This window comes from Prinia subflava, chromosome 4 (assembly GCF_021018805.1).
Source record: "Prinia subflava isolate CZ2003 ecotype Zambia chromosome 4, Cam_Psub_1.2, whole genome shotgun sequence".
Classification (NCBI taxonomy): Eukaryota; Metazoa; Chordata; class Aves; order Passeriformes; family Cisticolidae; genus Prinia; species Prinia subflava.
This window is the reverse complement of record NC_086250.1, coordinates 65,262,679-65,286,119: the sequence shown is the minus strand read 5'-3', so window position 1 is coordinate 65,286,119 and position 23,441 is coordinate 65,262,679. Positions and strand designations below refer to the sequence as shown.

The following is a 23,441-nucleotide window of genomic DNA, read 5'->3' as shown; positions in this document are numbered from 1 at the left end:
TTCCAGTGGTGTTTATATATCAAGTTAGAAACAGAGGTGTAAAAAAACCTAGCAATTCTAAATACTTCAAATATATAATTTCATTAGTTTTCAAACTGTATTTGGTTTACTTTTAGCAGTATAGTATTAAATATAGATTTTTTTCCTGACTGATTGACCTTTAGATCTGTTGATAACTAAGAAGAAAAATAGGCCTTGTTGGTTTTCCTTTCCCCTTTGATTTCTATTGATTTATCAGAACTCACTAGGGATTGAAAGACAAGAAAATGAAGATAAGGTTAAAGAAAGGTTAAGCATAGCATCAAAGCCCTTTTCACAGGCAAAAAGGTTTTATGATCTTTAAAATCTCAGCTGCATACTCTGTACATTATAATCACTATAATTAAGTGATTGTCTCTCCTTCAAAAAATTCTGAAAATGACATAGAAGAATAGTAAATCGTTAATTAATGATATGCTGTTCTGTTTCCCTTCTGATTACACCTCCTGCTGGGCATGACTGGTCTATTTGTTTCTAATCTCTGCTGTGAATTCATTCAATTCCACGCCTTTCCGCTATCACGTTTTCACCCTTCCTGACTTTCATGACTACCATATGGTACAGAGCCACTGTAGGTTCAGTCAGTGATTTCATGGTGTCACTGTTCAGGGGAAAGGATGCCAGTGATATCCAATAGGCATGCTTGGATCTGGTTGTCCTGACATGGAAATACCTAAAATTGCCATGAAAATGATAAACTTGTTCCTAAAAGGATGTTTTAAAATGAGGATATGGTAGAGTTCATCATGACCGTGAAAACTGTATTACCTTAGCTAAAGAAAGAGTTATTTTATCCTCAAACTTGTCTTTTTCACAAGGGACCTGTGTAATATGGGTAGCTTGAAAGTAGTAGTTGGAAGGAATAATGCTTTTTAATTTCATTTTAACAGTATAGGGTAGGTTATCTCATTTCACATTCAGATGTAGAACAGAGTCCTAAAAATGCATTTTTAGCATTTTTGATTCAGAGTGATTTCATGGACAAGCTCTAAATTAATGTCAGGAAGGTATGTGTTGTACTTTGATCCCTGGTTCTTTCTGTGGGTCTCATTACAATGTCCTTCTTATTATTGCACTCTCTACCAGCTGGCACATATTTAACTTGACCTGCTTCTTAGAATTTAGACAGCCTCTCTTTCCCCCTCTCTGTCTCCTCTGTGGCACTTCTAGCTGTCTGAGGAGGGACACACTGGGATGAGTTTCATCTCCAGCTAGGCTGTGTGTGTGCCATTTATGGGCTGAAGTACCACAGGTCAATTTTTAGTTCAGTTGTTCGCTGTAAAATGCATGGGGGTCAAGGTAGCAGGGAAAGATCTCGTTTATTCTCCCCCTTAGCTTTTGCCCTCTGCCAGTACCACGGTTACAAAGGAGAAAAGCATGTTAACACTGTCTTTCCTGTAAAGTATACTGTTTTCTGAGGATCTGCTCAGAAATAGAGTAAAAAACAAACCAAAACAAAACAGCAACAACAACAACAACAAATCCCAAACCAAAAACCCAAAACTACCCCTCACACCAACCAAAGTAAAACTCACATAATTTCTGTGGGAAAATTTGAAGGGACCTAAGGACTTCCTGAACCAAAAGAGACTGAGCTGGACTCTTCAGTTCACATAAACCCAGTAGGTTGGACAGAAGCTCTGGAGGTCTCCAGACCAAACTGCTGTTCTAAACAGGGCAATTTCACAGTGAGGTAGGTTTTCTGAGGCTGCATACTCCTGCCTGCCAGGGTAGATGCACTGGCTGCCACTGTTCCAGCCTAAGAATTCAAACATATTTTTGCAAAGCTCACCAGCGGGCAGCAGATACAGCTCATTTGCAAGAGGTTGCAATTAAGCTCTGCAGTGAGAAATTTGGTCTAATCTCTATTTTCAATGACAATACGTTGCATGTGGCTTGTTGTTTTTTAATTTACTCATTATCCCTATTAGTGAAATATGAACAAATGACAGCTTTCTCTGACTTACCATGACTGGAAAATTGAGGAATGTTGCTTACAGTTATGTCCTCCCACAGATGGAGAGCTGTACTCTGGCACAGCAGCAGACTTCATGGGCAGGGACTTTGCCATTTTCCGGACTCTGGGGCATCACCATCCCATCAGAACAGAGCAGCACGACTCCCGGTGGCTGAATGGTATGTGAAATGTACATTTCTCTGGTTACACTCATCCACCCACCAAAACTAGCACACAGCTCCGTTCCAGCAACATCTGTGACATATACACTCCTCCGTTATTTGGAGCAGAATTCTGTCTTAAATCAGTTAAACTAATCAAAAGTAATCACTTTTGAAAAAGAAGCATTTTTGGTTTAATTACTCGGAGATTTGTGGGGTGTGATTAAATTTAAAACACACACAGACGCTATGAGCAGCAGAGTCATGCAAGCTGGACAAAAGCTCAAGGCTGGAGGCATCAGCCACACATGAACACAAAGTAGGTCCAGAGCCTTGGGCAGGATTGTGCCTTGAACAAGGTTTAATTTTTGCTGGGTTGAAGGAGACACTGACCACATCCAGCAGAAAGTCAACCAGCAGAACTTCAAGAGCAAGCCAAAGTTGTCAAGAGTTTGGAAAAAGAGAGAAGGGTCCTGGGGATTCCAAGTGATTTGGTTTCAAAATATCCAATAGTTTAGCAAGGCACAATAGCTTACATTATTGTATGGATATTAGTAATCAAGCCTGTGGTTGTTCATTTGCGTGTCTGAGGAGGGAAAGATAGTTTCAGAAAAGATCTAATTTTGGCTTCATGTACTCAAATACTTTAGAATGCATCTGAGTACTCTATCCAAGTTTTACTGAAGTCAAATTTCCAATAGCTCAAAGGGAATTACACTTGGCTTCAGCTATACAAGGATATGAGCATTTTAGAAATGAGAATTCACTGTCTGAAAAAGCTGACATTTGAATTAAGAACTACTAACTGTAGTTGCTAAGTTAATTTAAATTTTAATTATTTAAGAGTTAACTAGCTCTACTTTTGCTGTACATACTGCTTGCACCTGCACTCCTGTTTTTGAATTCACAAATTCTTTTATTCTTAGACATTATTTGCTCCTAGTCATATTATTTATGTCTGCTGAGGTTGAGGCTTTCTTATGTGGGTTTGCAATTAATGCAAACTCTTCACATGTATTTTAATGTGTAAGAATATGTTTTAAAAAATATTTTATTATAAGCTACTCAAGAACTACTAGTATCAAACTGGATAATCACATTAGCTGTATATATAATCCATAACAACATCATAATGATGTTGACTGACTCATAATTAAAACCACAAGATGTTATTGCAAGTTGGATTAACTCTGTATATAATATACACTGGATACACTGGATACACGTATCATGTAAGTGTGTATATGAGAAGTATGGAGCTGTATTTTAATATGACAAGCTTATGAATCTGATGTATATCCTGTTAAATTTAGTTTTGCTGCAATTCATGTGGACTACTGTCTTTCTGGAGAGTAGATTCAGGTCTACAACATTTCAGTTCTACAATCTGTGTTTACCCAGTAATACAAAAATGGTATTCATTGGGTTATTTTATTATAACCGTAAACTAGATTTCTGGGCTTCAAGAAACAGTAAAGTATAAGGGTTATAGACATACCCATCTATCTTGATACCTGGTGGGGTAATAACATGTTAAAGATGACCAACATCAATTTTTGTTATGATAGTCATGATGGCATTTTAAAGCCCAATCATGCAAGCAAAATCTCCTTTTGTGCAGTAGATTTGCACAATGACAGCTGAGTCAGGAGGATTTATGCAGTGGGAAAATGCAGCCATTGTCCACAGGCTCTGTGCTTCACTGCTGAAAATGTGTCACTGCGTTGTGGATTCGGTTCTCAGTCTTTCAGCACTAAATGTGAGAACTGCTTTTCCCAAATTAGCACTAAGGTTACATCTGACAGCGTGCAGAAACCACAACTGCTTTGTGCTCGAGGTGGAGAGCTGATGAACCTCAAGCTTTCTTGAATTTAAGTATTTTACAAAATGAGCATAAAAGTGGAAAGATGACATTTTTTTGTATCACAGGGTAAAGGTGATTTTCAACTCTCAGCACTATATTCCTGTATGGAAAGTTTCTAACTTCATTTAAAACAAGATAAGAATCAAAGTGAAACCTTTAGAAATTACTCTTATAACTGTCCATAATTTAATAGAGAATGATCCTTAAGTACGTTTTTGAAATCTCTCTCTCCGCTGCAACTTAATACACTTACCTTCCTTAAATGGAAAGATTGGCCTAAAATCTGCACTACAACATTCCTATTAGAGGCTCTGAGGCTTTACTGTTAATTTCCCAGTGATAAGATCCTGGCAGCCTTTCCACACAGCTCTCTTAATTTCAGCATTTAACATGGAAATCCAAAAGTGATAATCGTTTGGGTTTGAAACACTGCAGGCATGCCAGTCCTTTGATTATTGTTTTTAATTTGTCATTTTTCTTTTTTAAATATAATTATAAAATAAAAAAATATAAAAGAAGCTCTGTGTTTGCACATCTTTAAAGTGCATATACTTCTAATGAAACAAGCTCTTATTGAAGAATGAGTTCACAGCTTTCTTAAAGATCTATACAAACTATTTTTGAACCTTAAGTTTGCAGACCTTTATAAGATTTTTACTAAAGAGATGGATTTCTGTGTAGTGGTGGGTTTGCTTTTCTAGTTGCTTTTTACAGTGTACTTAACCTCAGATGGAAAAACAATATTCTAAGGGGCATATACGGAAAGCTGCAGAGCAGTTCTGATCAAACTGAGACAAATTCTCATCCCTGTAGAGTTTAATAATTAGGTGGTGAGGCATCCAGTTCTGAGACCTTGTTAGTGTTTACTTCAGTCAGAGCAGCAGCTGAACTGCTTTTGCCATACTCAGGCTGAGGTCAGAGCTGACAGGGTGCAGAGAACACAGATGTTTGGTACCAAAAATGGAGAGGAGAAGACAGTTGCACGTGAAGAGCTTGCAGACTTTTCCCAGAAATTGTCTTGCCCTGAACTGGCATAAAAGTAGAACAACATTACACAGAGTGATTAAGTTTGGGGGATTTTAGCAGGAACACAGAGTTACTATAGAGATCACACAGTCACATTCTGGAGATGCTCAACCTTCTTTCAGAAATTGTATGTTTTGGGGAAGAGAACTGTGCCTAGCCCAAGGGAAGGTGCTGACCAGCAGCTCTTAAAGACTTCTTAAGACTCTTAGAGATATTAAATACCCACAGGCTTCTAAAGCTTTCATTTTGTATAAATAATTAAACAGTCACCAAGCCAAATAAAACAAGGGAGACTCATTCTATACCCCTGTAGTCAGGGCATTCATCTAGAAGCTAGGGAACTATACATCAGTCACTGTAGCAGTGTATATTTAATTATTGATACAGAGTTGGCCAGATGTGTCAAGGAAGCATTTGCAAAAACACAGTAAAATAAGCAGCTCAGGGAAGTCATCTTGGACATGAAAAGCTGCAGTCCAGTGCCCCAGACTGAATCACATGCTTTGTTATAAGCCATGTTCACGCACACATTGGATATTTCTTCCTCCTCTTTTGTATGTGCATAGGGTTTTCTCTGCACAAAAAAAGCTTTGGCAATCTTACTCAGTCCCAGTGAGGGTCAAGAATTGTTTTGAACTCTCAGAAAAAAAATTCTGAAGCTGGAAACAGTCTTCTGTACAGCTTTGCTATAAGGAGCAACGGCCTTGATGTTACACATATATCTTACAAAGTCTTGCCTATTGCCAAGTACACGATTCCCTTTAGATGTGCCATTGCCTCTCATAGTTCAGAAGCACAAAGTTATTTTGAGGAAGCATGGATCATGTCCTGCTTCCATGAACTGCTGTAGAAGTTAAAAAAGAAGAGATGAGTAGAGGCCTGGGCAGGTGGGAGCAGCTTGTCCTGGTGCCAGGGGTTCCCTGCTGCACAGCAGGCAGAATTTGCTGTACACCATCCCCACCGCCTTCCTGCAAGGGCTGAGGGCATGGCTGCAGGCAAAAAGGCAGAATTGGCAGTGCAGTCTACCAGAGCAAATGCTGAGCAATGCAAAGGCAATGCACCCAAGGCAGTTTTCAAGCTGAGGATTAGAGGAGTGGAAGGAGAGAGCTTAAAGCTGCTCTCATCTTCTCTGACTTGAGCACAGGGGATCTGGCCTTGAATTGTTAACATTTTGTAAAATGAATAACCATAAACATTTATTTTAAAAGCAAAGCAGGATTGGGCTGAGCAAAATCTGAAAGGAAATGAAATCACAAAAGCTGCATTAGGATAGTATTATGAATCTGGTTTGCACCCCAGAAATACTGGCCTCACTCACCCTCTTTACTAGACCTGGGGTTAAGAGAGATTGTCAGTCTGGATTTCCAGACTTGACTTGGAATTTCCTTAATTTTATGGGTTTAAACCACTCTATGATATTATTTTAGCATACTTTCCATGGCTTAATTTTTAAAGTAGTGTAGTAACTGTGCTTAGTCCCCTAAGGTTATTGTCCTTGGTAATCTTTACTGTTACATAAACAGCTGAGAATTATAGAAGCTGAGCGACTGTTCAATAAAAAAGAAAATGCCCTCTTAAATTTAACAGGGTCCAAGGCAGGAAACATGGGCTCGATATTCTCTTGGCATTCAAACAGAACTGTAGACATCACTTTGTGTTGTTTCCACTTAGGACACTTTGTTGAATGTCCAGCATTGGCATTACACACACGTGATTTTGAGTATGTATGTATTGCACAGTAGACTAATGTGTGGCAACAGAAAGAAAGGATTGCAGATATTTTATGCGATTTTTGCCTCTCTAATAAAGTGCATTTAATGTGTCAAAATGTTAGAAATTAATTACTCTTGCTGAGACGTGGGTGTGTACATATTCTGATCCTTGAACTATAATTAGTCTCTGATCAGCCACACCAAACCCTTTTCCTACCTATACATGGGCACTGATGTCCCCCTCTGCTGTGCCACTCCCTTGTCCCTAAATGCCTTTCCCATTTTCCAGCTCATCTCCTACACATTCTCAATCCAGATATACAGCATGCAGTAAAATACAGGTATCAGCTGTGGAAAGGGGCCACAGAACCTAAACATCCTGTTACCTGGGGTTGTTTCATAAAATGCATCTAAGATCTTATTGGAGGAAGGAGCTGATAGATGCTACAAATACAATAAATCTCCATCAAGAGAAGAGCTTTAAACAAAGCACATTTAAAAAAAAAGTGTGAACAGCATATGAATTTATTTAGTCTTCAAATTAGAAGTCTTAAACTATGATGAGAATGAAATCAGAAAAAGCTGTCCAATAGAAGTAGTCAGTGAGGCAGCCTAGCTGGTTTTAAGAGGAACTCAGGTAACATTTCATGTGTTATATAGCACATTTACCTGACATCCCAAGACACTGGGGTGAGCGGACTAAGAAGTCTCTTCCCAGGTCTGCATCACCATGAATTTACAAGGACATATTTAAACAACCTTATGAGTGAAAACACTGAGGGGATTTTTTTGTGTATGTCATTTTCTTGTTGTTGTTCTTTTGATGTTAATTCTCCTGTGAAAGGATTTCTTGCATTTCAAATACACATTTCTATATTTGAACAGCTGATACGTCCTATCAAGCAGGCTGTGGTGTGGACTGAGTTCCACGCTTTCCCCCCACGGCTTTCAGAAGCATGAACAGCTCCAACCCTTGGGGAACAAAACATGTCCATGTATGCAAGTCTCATTTCTCACTCAATAAGTCCTCCCACCCCGCATTCCCACTATCTTCATTGCTAAGAATAGTAATAAATAATTTCACTGTGATAAATTCCATGTGTGACAAATGCTAATGTCACCTAACAGTGCTAGGAAGTGCTCAGAAACTATGGTGATGGTGGCATAATACTGTGAACAGAATGGCACACAAAATCAATTTACAATTTTTTTCCCCCTTAAGTCTGTAGATCCATATTTGAGAGATTGAGTATGAATTTTAAGTTGTTTTTCTCATCACAATCTAACAAGCTTTTTCTATATACATTTTTTGTTACAACCCATTCTTTTTTTTTTTCTTGGAAGAAATGTACAACTTCTGAAATCAGAGAATAAATGGCTCTTTCTTATCACTTGACATTTTATCGTGTCACTAATCTGAAATGATTATAGATCAGGAAGCCAAAGGCCCTGCTGAATACTTGACCAGAAGATGCTCTTGTATTTGAGCCAGTTGACTCAGCTGAACCTGTCTGAAAACTGTTCCCTTTATCTTTATACAAAATAAGAGAAACATTTAGCTCAGAAATCAAAGACCAAGTAGCAATTAGAGAGTGTGCCTAACAGTGTCTCTGTTTATGAGAAAGGTCATGAAGATGGTAGGTGAAGACAACCAGAAATAAAATCTTCCCATCAAGTAGCCTAAATGAAATTATTTGAAATCATTCTAGGAAACAGATTTTCTCATTCTCTATCCCTCCCATGCCCTCTAGGATCAGGTCATTTTCTTCATTAAATATCAGTGCTGTGGATGATATTTTGTTCTGTTTAGGTTGAAAAGATGGTAAAAGTAGCCAAAGGACAAGTTTCAAGGTTGGAGTGGAAAAAGCAGGAAGGAAACATGATGCAGCAGAAAACATTCTCCTGGTCTGACTGAACATTTTGAAGGCTTCCTGACACTGTAGAGAACACGACCTGAAGCAGGAAGACTTGCATCAGTAAACATATTGGTCTGAGCTATAGCCACAGTATGCTCCAGGAAGTTAGGATACAAGTTAGTCCAGGAACCTGACTTAGGATATGTGTATATTACATGGTTAACCATGGGCTCATTTATGGGTTTTAACTTGGTCAGCCTTACTATCCACACCAAAAAAATTGCTGGGAGTGTAGATTAGAAGCCATGCTTTGCTGCAATTCATTCATGCATTGTGACTCTCTTTATAGTGCATATAAGATCAAAAATAATGGTAGAGCTTAGAGTTCTTTGTTCACTGTTTCCACTGGAGACCAGGGAAGTTTCTCTGCTGCATAGTCTTTCTAAAAAGAGACTTGACAGTGATGGCCAGTTTGAGATCTGCACTCACTCTTGTGCACTGAGTTGGTCCATTGGTGATGTGCCTTAAAATTGCTAAATTTTAAGGTGTTTATTTCAATTGTGAATTGAGAGATCAACCTATCAACATATATCAGGTTAACAACGCAGTAAATCCTGATGAGTCTCATGTTGGGGTGAGATCTGAGAGTGCAGCCATTCCCATCACCTCCTCTGGAAGGCAGTTGGATGAAGGAGCCAGAACAAGCTCTGGGTAGGTGCTGGATGTGGATAAATCAATGTACCTCTGTACTGGGCAAAACTGGTGATCTCATTTAGGTGTTCAGATTCAAATTCAATGATGCAGGTGAATTGCTTTCTATAGTCATCCTTTAGAAAAATAACACCAAGTCTCATCTGCTTCTTTCAGCAGCAGGAGCTGTGTAAAAATCCATCTGCATGAGCACACTCCAGGATTACATTCATTTGGAGGAGTAGAGCTCTGTGCCCTGCTCACACTGATAAAAAACACCTGCAATTTTCTGATTATCAATGGTCCCAGTGATATTCTATCTCCTCTAAGAAGCATGTGTTTTTTTGGTTTTTGTGGTGGTTTGTTTTGTTTTGCTTTTTGTTTTAACCCTAAGATGGATTTTCTTTTTCTATGGGTTTGTTTGAATGGATAACTTACAGAGTTGGCAGTGGATGGCTTTGTAAAGTGATGGTCTGCCCACTTAAGGTGACAAACAGTATATTATTCAAGCAGTGGAAATAACCTCTACTAGAAAGTTTTCTGAACTACTTTCACTTAATTTATGATTAAAAAAATCATTTCTATCTATCTATCTATGTTACCCACATGGCGTCAGTTCATAGGAAGAGACTCTCCCTTTTCCTTGGAGATAAATCTCAGTAGGAAAAAGAATAATTTGTCCAGAAAAGGTGTAGTACTCAGGTTCTAAGTTTGCATTTTGCTTTGCTTTTGGTATAGAACACACTTTAAAATACACAATACCAGTTTCTTTGTAATTGTCATTTTGCAGAGATCCAAATCAGCTTAAGCAAAAGGAAAATTCAGATTAGGTGGAAGGATTCCAAAGACAAAGCCTCTGTGTTACAGACCTTGCAAATTCAAGTAGGTTTCCCATGATCTCTGTGAGAGCTCGTCACAGCTCTGATGCTTGAAAACCAGTGACTTTTAACTACCAAATTGTGCCTCCTTTCTTGTTCACAAAAGTCACTAACCAGTTTTTCAGAAGAGTTAAGCAGAAATCTGTTAGTAGGAGTCACACAGCAGAATACTAATTGATTTTAACAAAGGAGGAGTGGGTCTGTTACAGCCCCCTTTATCGGGATATGACATACATCCGAATTTTCTTTTTGCATTCTTGTGTTGTTTTGGGGCTTTTTCCTTCTGCACTAGCCATCAATTTAATGAGTGTTGACCCTGTCAATACCAATTTCCTCTTCTCAGGCCACCACGTTCAGAGTTTGGTGGGCATTCAATGGAGATTTACTGTTGACTGGGTAATTTGAGTTCATGTGTGTGATGAAAAATTAGTGAGGAGAATTACCCAGAAAAGTGGATGCCATGACAATGCATGTCACCATGGTGTGACCAGCTCTGCTGACATAGGTTTCAAAAGCTCTCCCCCTGTGAAAATGGGGCCTGTTTGCAAATTAATTAGTTTCTGGCAGCAGCTTGATTGTTGACCCAAAGTTTGTAGAGTGGAAAAACAATCAGATTAGTGTGTTCAATATAAAAGCCCAGCGCGGTGCTCGAGTGCAGTTTGCCAAACTGTTGAAGCCGTGAATAGAGTGAAACAAATTCTTTTCTGAGAAGCCAAGGCAAAGGTTAAGTGTGATGTGACTGGAGCACGCTGGCCGCGGGGCGGTGGGGAGAGAATTAAAGGTTTCAGCCACACAGAAATAGGGAGTGCTGAGCGAGTTGCATTGAATTTGATGAAATTCACAGCTTCAGACGCAAAAGTGTTTGGCAATGTTTTAGTCTGTGTTAAAGGGAGAAATAAGATGGCTTTGTTTTAAGAAGTTTTCTTTGTACATCCGTGTGGGACACCAGGGACTGAGCCTCTGAAGGGTATTAGAGAGACTTCCTGAGCCTGCACACTGTTTCTAAGCACCTGCAGACTGAGGTTTGTACCAGTTCCTCCCACTCCCCACCACACACTGACTCCCTTTCATGATTCAATCCAAGATTCTCATTCATCACCTCCAACATTTGAGCAGGGTTCTTCTAAATAGTGCTGGTGTGGGGGCTCATGGACAAATATATTTGAAATCCATGTTTGTGAATAAATGACTGGCTTGTTATTGAGATTCTGAGTCAAAAAATAGTTACTAAAAAATGCAACTTACTGTAGCCGATAACACGTGACAATGACCCCTATGCAGCCAAGATCTGATTTCTACTCATTATTGTGCTCATCTCATTTCATTATTACTCTTCATTCCTTCAAAAGCTATTTTTTATATATGTTTCCCCTTCATCATCTGTTTTTGGCATTGTGTTACTATCACCCTTGTAATTTTTTTTATATCAAACAATCCCTATGCATATTTAAACTATTGTTTTCCCACTATGATAAATAGAAAGAAAATGTCAACTATTGTGAAGGAGGCCATGATCATGGGCAGTTGAGGTACCTTCTCTTGGACCAATGTCTTAGCCCTGTTGGTCTGGATCAGAATGCTTGGCAGAGCTAGGGGAATGGGAGAACAGAGCTGCCAAGCTGAAAATATGAAGGGCTCCACACAGCCCACCACATAGCCCCCACCCCACCAATTAACTGAGAAGCCCAGCAGAGTTAATGATGTGAGGATACAGCCCCTCAGTCTGTTCCCACCTCTTTCCCCCATTCCATAAAATTCCAACTCTTAGCCTGCGACCTACACAAACTCTGTGATTTGTTCTCGGTAATGGGGCTGAACCTACCCCCTTCACACTAACATTCCTGAACCGTGAATTGCTTGTCCCAAAAGGCATTTAGTGTTGCTTGCAATTAACACAACTGATTGCTCAAAGCCGGCACCTGAGGTGGCGTGGAGCCAGCTGGAAGCATAATTGGCTCTTTAGCTGGAGAAACATCCACTTCACCGTGGAGCCTGTGATGATGGAATTATTAGTTCAAAGTAAGCCAGGTATGTGAATACCTGTTCTATACATTAAAGCCTCCACCAGCACTAGGCACAGATGAATTATCTCAGACTCAAAGCCTCCCTTTCTCTCTGTCTCCGGAACTTCCCCTTCTCTTTGTTCATGAAATCGCACACATTTCAGCCTGGATATTTGTAGGGCTGAGTAATTGCTTTTGTTCTTTGGGTTATTTAATTACAAATCTCAGTAGATGACAGGTCCTCTGCTCTAAAGGAAGACATCACATTTGCACAGTTTCAGAATCCCAACACAAATGTGTGTGGCAAATCAGTGACTGCAGATTTATTCATGCCCTCTGGGACCTGCACTGCCTTTTCAGCTTAGCATGCAATATGATTTAAATTACAGCTTGTGCAGAGCTGTGCCTTGGGATTACACTCCATGTTTCCAACTGTTTATAGTTCAGTGAGCTTTAACCTCTGTGATTCTGAAAATTAAATAATGTCACGGCTGATATCAAACTGATGGCTGGTACTAGATTGCTAAATACTGTGTAGTATTAAAAGCCTATTTTTACAACAAAGTGGAAACGTCAGTGAATTTAAAACATTGATAGCACATTCAGGTAGCTCAAGAGCACGATTCAAAAGTTACACTAGCAAAGAATGGTTAAGCTAATATTAAACTCTATTATCAAGGATATTGTTTCAAGTCCTGTATTTAGCAGAGCTGTGGCTATGGACTTTACCAGAGCAAGACTGAGCCTAACACAGGGCTTTGTGATGACACCAAGACTGTGTAAGATCAAGAAATGTAGATAGAACATCTGTTGTGGTTAAATTCACATTTGTTAATTCCTTGCAGAAGTTTCATTATTTCTGAAATACTGTGATATATCAGATGTTACATTCTGAAGACCTTACTGTGCTGTAACTGTGGACATCTTAATATTTCTGTCGCCTTTGAAGAGGAGCAGAGGAAATGCCTAATTAGAAAACTCTGTATTTAATATGACATGTAATTACCCTTCAGATTACATTTCATTATTTGCAGGGGGTTAATCGATGCAAAAACATTTAGATTTTTTTCTCCATTTAGTTCTGCAAACCCATGTTTCCAGGATAGAAATTATTCCAGTCCCTCTTGAGCCACTTCACCATGTTCCTCCCCAGGCTCTGTCAGGCAACACTACGAAACAAAATGGTGAAACTGATGTCACCAACAGCATCATTTAGGCCACAGAGCCTCATTCATGACTGTGGTGTAAGGAAAGGGGAACAGGAAGAGAAAAGGACAAATGGGAGAGACAAATGGATACTTACTTTTAACTTGTAAATGCAGCACGTTGGACTAAATAAAAGAAAATAAAGGTGAACTACACAATTTCAGTTATCAGATATAATGGAGAGATCACAGACACACAAAATGTTGGACAAGTGGTTCTTCATTTGATGCCTTTAAGTTTTGACAGTGAAGTAGATCCTGAACTTCCCATTTCACTGCATTGCTAAAGTGATACTTCTTTTTCCCTTGATTTTTAGAGTGCCCTGTACTACTTATTTCAGGCTTCAATGTCCAAGCTCTTAGTTATGAAAGTGGTGTCAGAAATATCCCATCCCTTGCTATTGCATTGGATTCCATAGGCGTGTATGAATTAATCGGTTTTAAAAGGTGGCTGTTAAATTTGATTTTTTTAAACATGTAGCTAAGTGCTTTTACATACTATTTGTTTAAAAAAATATGGTAAAGTGTATAGTAACATCTAAGAGGTCAATGTGTGAAGGTGTTCACCAGCTAACAGTTCATAGTCAGAAGCAGTGAATGCCACTAATGTGCTGGTGTACAGGTAGCACACAGCGTTATTGACAAGTGATAACATTTCTTTGAAGAATCTCAGTATCAGTCTGAGATGTTGCAGTGTTGTCCAAAAAGCTATTGAGAGTGACCCACCAAAACTGAGACTGATAAGCATTTTTTAGCTCTTTTTCCCTCTGTTCTGAGATCACTGTATCACTGGTGTCTATAGGCTGGATGTTTCTTTTAGTAAGGTGGGCTGCCTTGTAGTATTACCAGGGAAAATTACCTCTTTTAAAGACAAGGGTTAAACTGTAAATCTTTGAGACCACCATTTACTGTACAACATCTGGCAGAATTTGATGTTCCAGAGCACTTAGAATTGTACAAACACACTGAGTAAATGAAGACAAAATAGTTCCCTGTCAGATTTGTCTTTTAAAAGTCAAAAGCTGGCCTGTGGTTTTGTTGGGTTCCTGGATTGTGGAAAAGAGTATTTTTTAACATATCTTTATATATAGAAATTTCATTTCCTTTAGTGGGCTTTAAAGATTTCTGTTCAGATAAGTACAGCAAGATTTGTAGGAAGATTTTGTTAGAGAATTTGGTATAAGCAGAAACAAGAGAATCTTTCAGAGACAGCTTTTTTACAGATGATCATTCAGAAAAAGCAGAAGAAAAGTTACTTTGAAGATGGGATTGCATGTTTTTCCCATTCACTGCACACGTTTTATGAAATAATTGCAAGCAAAATGCAAGCAAGTTATAATACATTATATCTGTGAATATTGCCACAAATCTGAGGTGGTGTTTATTGATTGGTGTTTATTGATTCTTTTACTGCTGTTTGAGCAAAATTCAATATCCTTGTAAGTCGGAAGTGTTCCGCTGATGTCAGTGAGATTATTCATATTTCCTGAGCTCTGTAATAACATTTATCACACTGTAAAACTTGGTAGTCATGGGGCACAGCTCTCTTCAGTTACCCACTCCTTCACTATCTGTGCCCTGTGCTGTTCCTCTAAAGCAGCTTCCAGTAAGGGCAGAAAAAAGCTCCATGGGAGAGGAAGGTGCAAAACCTTTCTATGTGGTATTTTACATGGACTTGTGAGTCATCAGCTTTTTCACAAGATTGTGTAAATGAGTTGTCATTATCAATACTCAGTTCTGTTCCACGTTTGACACAGTGTCAGCTTTAATATTTTGTGCCAGACCTGTTGGTAGAAAGCATTCTTTTACAAAAATTTCCAGTTTTCTGTTTATTACATGGTCTATATTTTATACTGAATTTCTTTCTTTTATTACTTATTAAATAATTCTATTAAACTTTCTGCCAATTCCTCTCCCTGTGATTTGTGTATCACAAGCGAGCACACTGCAGTCTGCCCCCACTGCATTTAAAAAACACAAAAATTTTGAGTCTGATATAATGACATTTTCATTCTTAAAAGTCACAGAAATTACATCAAATGTTTTTGAAATGCTGTCAGTGCATTAATATTATTATTAATAATATTATTATTATTAATAATAAAAATAAAAATAGTAAAAATAAGAAAATGTTTTGCTTGGACAGAATTAAAGGATAAACCAATGAAACTGTGTTTGAGAAGAAAAACTTTCTGACAGTGCAGGTACTATTGCAAAACTTTCCTATCTGAAGCAACTTCACAGTTTTCATCTCATCTGTGCTATCAAATGCATTTTTTTTCTTTTTTAATGAACAGAACTAAGTTTCACATCAACAATAAATGAGTACATTATGTCAGTTGTGTAAAACTCCATTAATACCTTATGTTGACTGAAGCTGGATTAAGTTGGAAACACATAGTGCTCACATGACTACTGAAAGAGGTTGTCATAACTGATGCTATCACATACCTCAGGTTGTGCTGAGGGGTTTTCCTTGCTCTTACAGATGCCTTATTGCATTTTGTGTTGCTGTGCTGCACTGACACATAAGCTAAAACCAGTCATTCATCCAGCCCTTGCCTCAGTCTTTGCTGCCATTCCTCATTAATCCTACTTTAATGGATTTTGTGTCAAGTTGCTTTACACGAGCTGTAAAAGTTCATTATACCAACAAAACGTTTCTTGTAGTTTGACAAAATTATTTCAAAAGTTCTTTAGTCAAATCTAAGGGATTTAACAAAGAAATTAAGTTACAGGAGCTTGGAAAGGTTAGGAAATTGCTGCAGGAGAGTTCTCTACTCCTTAGGAAGTGGCGTGCACTGATGATCATTTCCAAATGAGTGAACATCCCTCACTGAGAGCTGAGACTGTGGTAGAGTCCTGTCCAGTTTTTGATGTGACATCAGGGAGAAGGTTTTTTGATACCTACACAACCCCTTCCACACACTTCAAATTGAACCTGGCAGTACAAAATTTGGAGTTTTTCTTCCTGTTTTCAAAATAGATGATTTTTGACGCAAAGGGCATATTTGTTCACTTTTCAGGCAGAAAAAAAGTAATATTCCTGTGGGCAAATTGTTCTGGAGACAGGGTTGTGCACTGCATGGAGCTGACAGAAATGTTAAGAATTTAGCTTTCAGGAGACAGAGGCTGAAGATATGCTTGTCCAGCCAGTGCTGTTCAGCTTTTGCTGGTCACACTGCTGAGAGCTGTCCCATTTTCCCTACACTGGAATATGTTTGCCAAGTTAATCCCCAGCTATTCCTCATACTCAGCCAGGTATTTGCCTCCTGCAAAGTGCTGTGTCAGAAATTTGGCTACAGCACCTTCCCTCAGCCTTCAGGAAACCTTCTTGTACCCTTAATTTCCAGGTGGCAAAGAGGAAGAATATTCCACCAAGGCATGAATAAACATCTCTCAGCGTTCAGAAGGGCCTGAGAAAATCACAATAATGGAGAGGAGCAGGTTTTGGTGTCTGAATTCTAAGATCAAATGCCATCAACTGCTTTGGCATGTCCAGGGACTTGTGCTCCACCTGTGAATCTTCAGAGCTTACAAAAGGCAGGCCTGTAGCATGGCTCTGTATGCCAAAAGTCTGTAACACCCCAAATGGGAAACATCTTTTGTCTTCAGTGCCTCCACGCTCCACTTCCTCCCCTGATACATCACTTCTTAGCATAAAGGCTCTGGTATTTAGTTCTTGTCACTCATCCAGAGCTCTAAAGATGTAGGTTACACAGTTAAGGCACAGGCTTTGTAGTGTTTTTATTTCCAAACATCAATGTCAAAAACTTCAGATAAATGACTGAGAGAGGAAGAAACAGCCTCTTAGCTGGAACTCTCATTACCTTTAAGAAATTCAGAAAATTGAGATTAAAGTGTTCCTAAATGGAGACAATGTGCTGCAAGCCTCACTTTCTGTTCTGTGATGGACACTAGTTTTCTCAGTTGCCGAATTACTCTCTCTGAGGGACAAGTAAATAAGTTTAAAATTAATTGTGTTGATAGATATACAACAACCTTAAAACACAGTCAGTAATGGAAAAGAGGTGTTAATTTTGCTTGTTGTTCTTTAAGGAGATAATAATCACCTCTTTTAAATTAAATAGGGTGGATAGATCATAAGCATTGTTTTGTGGGAAATCTAATTTATGTTGAGCATTAAGCTATAATTTTACTTAACTTTTGTATTCACTTTTCTTCACCGTATAATTAGTCTTTAACAGGGAATCAAAACTATTGTTGTCTCTTTAGAACAAAGGCTTCAGAAACTGATAATTGCATCAGAGATCAACATTTTCTCCCTTCTCCTTCCTGTGGGAGCTAAAATGTTATTCCCAAGATATGCTCATGCTGAATTATGCCCCTAAGGCAGAGGAGATGAGGGATCTTGAGGTGGTGGCATTGTCTTGGCAGGTACTCAGGGACTATTTACACTACTCGAGAGGTGCTGAGCACCCCAAAGTGAGGTTGTGCTCCCCTTAATGTCCTTTGGCCCTGCATCACTGCCAGCCCCCATGGCTTAGTCCTCACCCTGGCCTTGCCAAGTTTTCACTTCTGCTAGCTGCCCCCAGCATGGAGCCTGAATGCTTTAGGATGTTACAACACACTTGCCCTTTTTTTTGCTTTTTGCCTCAAATACAGATCAAAATTCCTTAAAAAACCCCATTGTTTAAATACAGTTTTATTGTCTCTCACAATGAGAATGATGCATGGAAAACACTTACGGTCAAGCCACTGTAAAAGCCAGAAGGACTAGACTCCTGTTACTGTATGTGTAAGTGTATTACTGAGGAGCAGAAGAATTTAGATGTGTAAAAATATGGTGTCTCTTTTTTAATGCATGTCTGGTTGTGTGTTACATTGCTGCTGCACTGATGTATTGACATGACAGAAGAGAGATATGTTGTTGCTACTTTTAATACCTTCCACCCTTGAAAGTCTGTAATCTCTTTATGTCACACAAGTCACCACTGAACCATAGTAGTTGGATTCTGCAAAGGAAGGGTTTGTTGGTTTGAGTTTGGTGGGGTTTTTTTTTCATAATGAAAAGAATTTGGAATATTTTTTTTTTAAGTACACTATTGAAATTAAAAGAAGCCTTAGTTAAACCTTACACCTATTAGCGTGTTTTATAAACTGTCCCTCAAAAAGTGCCCTTACTAATCTTTGAAAAATTGATAAAAAACAGGATATCACTTGTAAGAAGGAGAAACTAGCTGACATAACTAATGCACTACTCTAGGATCATTTTGACTCAAGGATAAACCCTTGATGAATATCATCAGTCCTTAAAACTCTTTCTGATGGGAATTTCCATTGCAAAATCAGTGAGGGAACATAGAGCTTCTTACCTTGTAATAGCAGCTGACAGCTTGATCATGCATGGCCTGCATGCCACACATCCTCCTGGCTTTGTAAACAGCATCTTTAAATGACATCTCCACTCTGTGGTCTGTCCTTTCCGTGTTAGCATCTGACAATAACTTACCACAAAAGCCTCCTATTAGCTCCATAATAGCCACAAGTTATCCCTTGTGCAAACAGCGTTCCCGCTTTGAGGATGTGGTCTGATGCCATCCGTGTTCCTGGGGAGCCTCGCTAGAAGCACTGAATTCATGAGAGCTCTGCTGCGTTTGCCTGAGTCAACAGCAGCAAGAGGAATGTGAAAGTTGAGGAATTTAAATGAAGGGACTTTGAAAGAACACCACTAAAAGCTTTGGTGTTTTGTAGACTGCATTCGAGTGTGTAAAACCACAAGCCATCTTAGCTCTCTCATCACCACATATTAACAGCTTTGTCCTCTGGTGACCTTGCTGAGGCAGAAGCTCTGCTCTGCACATTTGTGACTGGAGCTGCAAGTCTCCTCTCTGTGGGTAGTACAGCTCACAGTGAAAGCAAGTCCAGATTTTGTGAGGACAGTGTTTGGCTCTCTGTGCTGGGTCTCAGCAGACAGGTGCTGTACATGGTTATGAAGTCTTGAGTTGCTGTCTATTTTTGTTTGTTGTTAAATTTTTTATTTCAACTTCTCTAATCTTCCTCTCCTCAAGGTCCCAGTCCCCCTCCAGTACTTTTCATTAAATTACAGCAATTGCAGTTTTACTGAGCATAAAATTTCCCTCGTTTCCTAGAATTTTCTCGCTGTTAACTGATAAATTAGTCATTTTGACCATAAATATACAATAGTAGGGGCATCCAGTTCAAACTCTTTACAAAACATTTCCTAAGAGAACTGCCCTTTGGCTCCTGTCAAGTGATGAAGAGATGACCCCAGCTTCTGTTCCTTCAGCTTACTCAATCTTGACAGCTAAAGGTAATTTCTGTGCCTTCAAGTTTATAGATCTTCATTAAAATGCTAATACAATTCACTTAGAAAGTCAATTTCTGACTTTTATTGTTTCTTGCTCTTGGGGGTGTGTGTGTGTATTTGTGCAGTTGTTGTTGCTAAAGAGTAACATTTGTTAAAGAACCAGCTCAGATCGATTTACCTTCGCTTTTCCTCAACCTGAAATGCTGAGACAGGCAAAACATGTTTCCATTACTTAAATAAGCAAACAATGGCAAATAAATCATAGAGGCAGCTGGACCAAGGTGTCGTTTTCATAAAGAGCCAGATTTCTCAGGAAGGACAGTTTAATGGGCTGCTGCCAGGGAAATGTCTGCAGAGTTGGTAATTGCGGGAGGGCACACGAAGTGGGGTACAAAGGTGTCACGTGGGATCTGAGAAGTAGCACCCCAGCCAAGACAACTGGGAAAAGGAGACTGAAGGAGGTGTGGACTTTATTAATTTGCTTTCTTAAAGGCTGATTGTTTTAAATGAAAATCTAAGTTTTATTTTTAGCTTGCTCACTTTGGCTGCAAGATCAGAGAAGTGTTTTTAGCTGTAATTTTATTTTGATCATGTTTGTGCTGTGGCTTTGTTTCTCCTTTGATCATGCTTAAACACGTTTCAGAAATGTTTGTTTGATGTACACTGTTTTTTAAAGCAGTCTTCCACATTGTCTGCCTGTGTTTTTTAAAAGCAATGAATCATTGCAAAATATTTGCTGTCAAATGATTTCTTAAATCCATTTTCCCAAAACAAGCTTTCTGGACTTTTAGCCAATGGGAGATTTCTTTCAAGCAAAAAAGTGTTGAACTGTTGTAACAGCATTTCTGAGGGCTATGTGGATTGGAGTTTTAGGGTCGCAGAATACTCCATAATTCATACTCATAAATTTGAAGTCATTCCATCTACCCCCAATAGCTGCAGTGCACTGACTTTTACAATTGTTTCTGGTGGGTTTGGATCAAAGTCCTATTTCCCATTCAGTAAAACTTGCTTGAAGCTCATTCCAGCATTTCTTTTGTGACTGTGTTGTGTTGAATGTATGAAATAGGTCAACCCTGACTGAATTATTTTAAACTTCCCATGGGGACCCCTTGATACCAAACCTGTTTAATTTTGCAGGGTAAGGCAGGGCAGTCTCGATATTGAACATACACATTCATGGATGACATTCTTTCTTCTGCTGCATGGGTGAGCAATTAGGAGAGTCAAGGAGAAGTCCCTAATTCCCTCATCTGTGGATATCTCCCTTCCAATCCTCAAAGAAGAGCAATAGAAAATGCAGTGCAGTCCATGGAGAGGGCTGTGTTGCGTGACTGCCGGCCATCTGGCTGATTGATTCATCAGGACCCTCGACAGCCAGTAGTGAGCATGGTCTGAAGCCCTGGGGTTGAATGCAAGTGTGCATCAAGCCTCAGGCAAGTCAGACAGCCCCTGTGCTAGAGAAACAATAAAGAACACACTACAGATCACTGGCTCTTAGCTTTATAACCCATGAAATTATCAACCACTTTTCTCTCTGTCTCCTCACCCATGGTATCATGATGTTGTTTCTGTAACAGTCACATTAATTCTGAACAGAAATTAATCTATTTCTATATGCAACAGAACACATGTAGCCTGCTCTTCATTTATTTGGTTCACTGCATAGACATAGATCTCTTAGATGGAAGAGGGGGAAAAACCAAGCACCACCAGGTAACAAGACTAAGAGCCCTATAACATGAGGAACCACTCCTTTAATGACTAAAACATATTGATTTAACTAGATGGCAAAAGAATCCGAGGTGTGCTCAGTAAGAAACATCAGTGTTCAAGAAAAGCTGTTCCATGATGAACAATGGATGTGTTTCTGATATTAGGTTTTGTGACTACTTCATTTGCAGGGATGTAGTTAGGATTATTAATCACTCATTGAAAAGCTGAATCCATCTCAGATGAGCACTGGTAAGAAGTGAATGCAAAGCAGACTCACACATGCTCTAGCTGTGGCATTAATTTTATCTCGCTGCCTCACAACCCTCTTCTCTGCTATCACTCTGACAGAATCATTTGAAATACACATTTTCAATTTATTCAACTATTTTTCTGTCTTTGTTGTGTCAGTCCTGCTTTAATACTAAACTGTCTCACTATTTCTGGTTCACTTGTGAAATTATCAGAGGTAGAGAAAAGAATAATAATATGCTAACCAAGGGCAAGTTTGTATAACCAGTGCTATATCAGCAATAATTTTGACTCAAATGGGACTCCCCACAGTATCTTCGTAGGCCAATGTAAAGCTAGATTTTTAATGCCTGATAATATAGTGATTTGTTTTAGAACTTGATATCTTGTGATTTACAAAACCCATTGCACTAGAAACAAATCATTCAACCTATTGGAATGTGTTTAGGTTTTGGTTGAATATTATTTTTTACCCTTTTTCATTATGACCTTAAGGATGTGAAAACAACATATTCAGAAAAGAGGTTCTCCAGATCCAGTGTGTTCTAATGGGTATCCTCCTCCTCTGATGGATCCTTCCCTAGACTGCGCTGCAGAAATTTTAAAGCTGTAACCCTTGTTTCTTGAGATTCAAGTTTCATGCAAAGCCCTAGTATATCATATAAAAAATAATTGACATACAAATTATCTTAGGTTTTGTGTCAGTATAACTTGAAGGCTATTAAATGCAAGCTAGAAAGAAAAGAAGGACATTTAATAGCTTATGTTACTGGGGTTTGGGGTGGAGAGCTTAAGATCTCAGATTTTTCATGTTCTCATATGTCTAAAAATGTTAATTTTAACAGACAATAGGTAGTAGACACAGTTTCACAGAGATCTGTTGTGTGGCCTGTGTTGTTCAACACGTTCATAAATAACCTGTAAAAGAGTTTGGATGAGAGGTTGTTTTCTTTTTTTTCACATGAACCTAAGTTATTCAGCACAGTGAGACAAAGGAAGATTGTGAAGGATTGCAAAAGGATCTTATGCAACTGGTTAGCTAAGCAATCAAATTACAAATTAAATTATTCTTGCTGAAGGATATAGTGAAAAACCATGGGGGAAACCATGAGGAAAACATGCCTATGTTCACATATAAAAGACTGGGCTATGGACAGACTACCACCAATGAAGAGTGAGGTTCTGGGCTTAGGGCACGTAAATTCCTTGGCAGTTTCAGATTCGTGCTTAGGAGCTGTCAAATCCATATTAACTCTTAGGAATTAATAGGGAAAATAACACCAAAAAACCCCCAGAAAATTAATTGCTCCAGCCCTTGTTAAGCAGCACAGTTCATCCACATCTTGATCACTGAGCATTTTTCCAATACAGGAATCGAGAGGAACCAAATGAAGTTATTAATATCAATGTTCAAAACAGAAAATCAGAAGTAAATTTTAGTTCATTACATTCTGTAGGTGAGTAACAAATTTCAAAAGGACATGCTGAATTCTGGAAATTAGCATGAAGAAACTAGATGAGAAATTCTGGAAATTTCAAGAAGAAACTAGACAGCTGGATGAGAAATCTATTGAGAGTCAACTAAGGACACAGAAAGCAACAAAGCTCAGGGAATTAGCTACACTGAAAACAGTTGAAGGAAGGGACTTTATTCTTGGAGAGTATTATTTTTAATCACCATATTCTTTCTTGTCTCAAATAATTACTTCTGGACAATCTTGGAGGTTGTGTATTGATCTGAGTAAACTTTGGTCTTAGCTAGTAGGGTCATCCTTCTGTATTTACATATATAT

General features: G+C 38.7%; 1 protein-coding gene across 3 annotated transcripts in view; it reads left to right on the top strand.

The window, feature by feature from the left end:
- Positions 1–23,441, top strand: part of SEMA3A (semaphorin 3A) — a 237,311-nt gene that overhangs the window by 174,603 nt on the left and 39,267 nt on the right. For all 3 annotated transcript variants that reach the window (XM_063396993.1, XM_063396992.1, XM_063396991.1), the window contains one exon: positions 2,056–2,175. In XM_063396993.1, the coding sequence (XP_063253063.1) occupies positions 2,056–2,175 (120 nt within the window). The remainder of the gene's footprint in view (positions 1–2,055; positions 2,176–23,441) is intronic.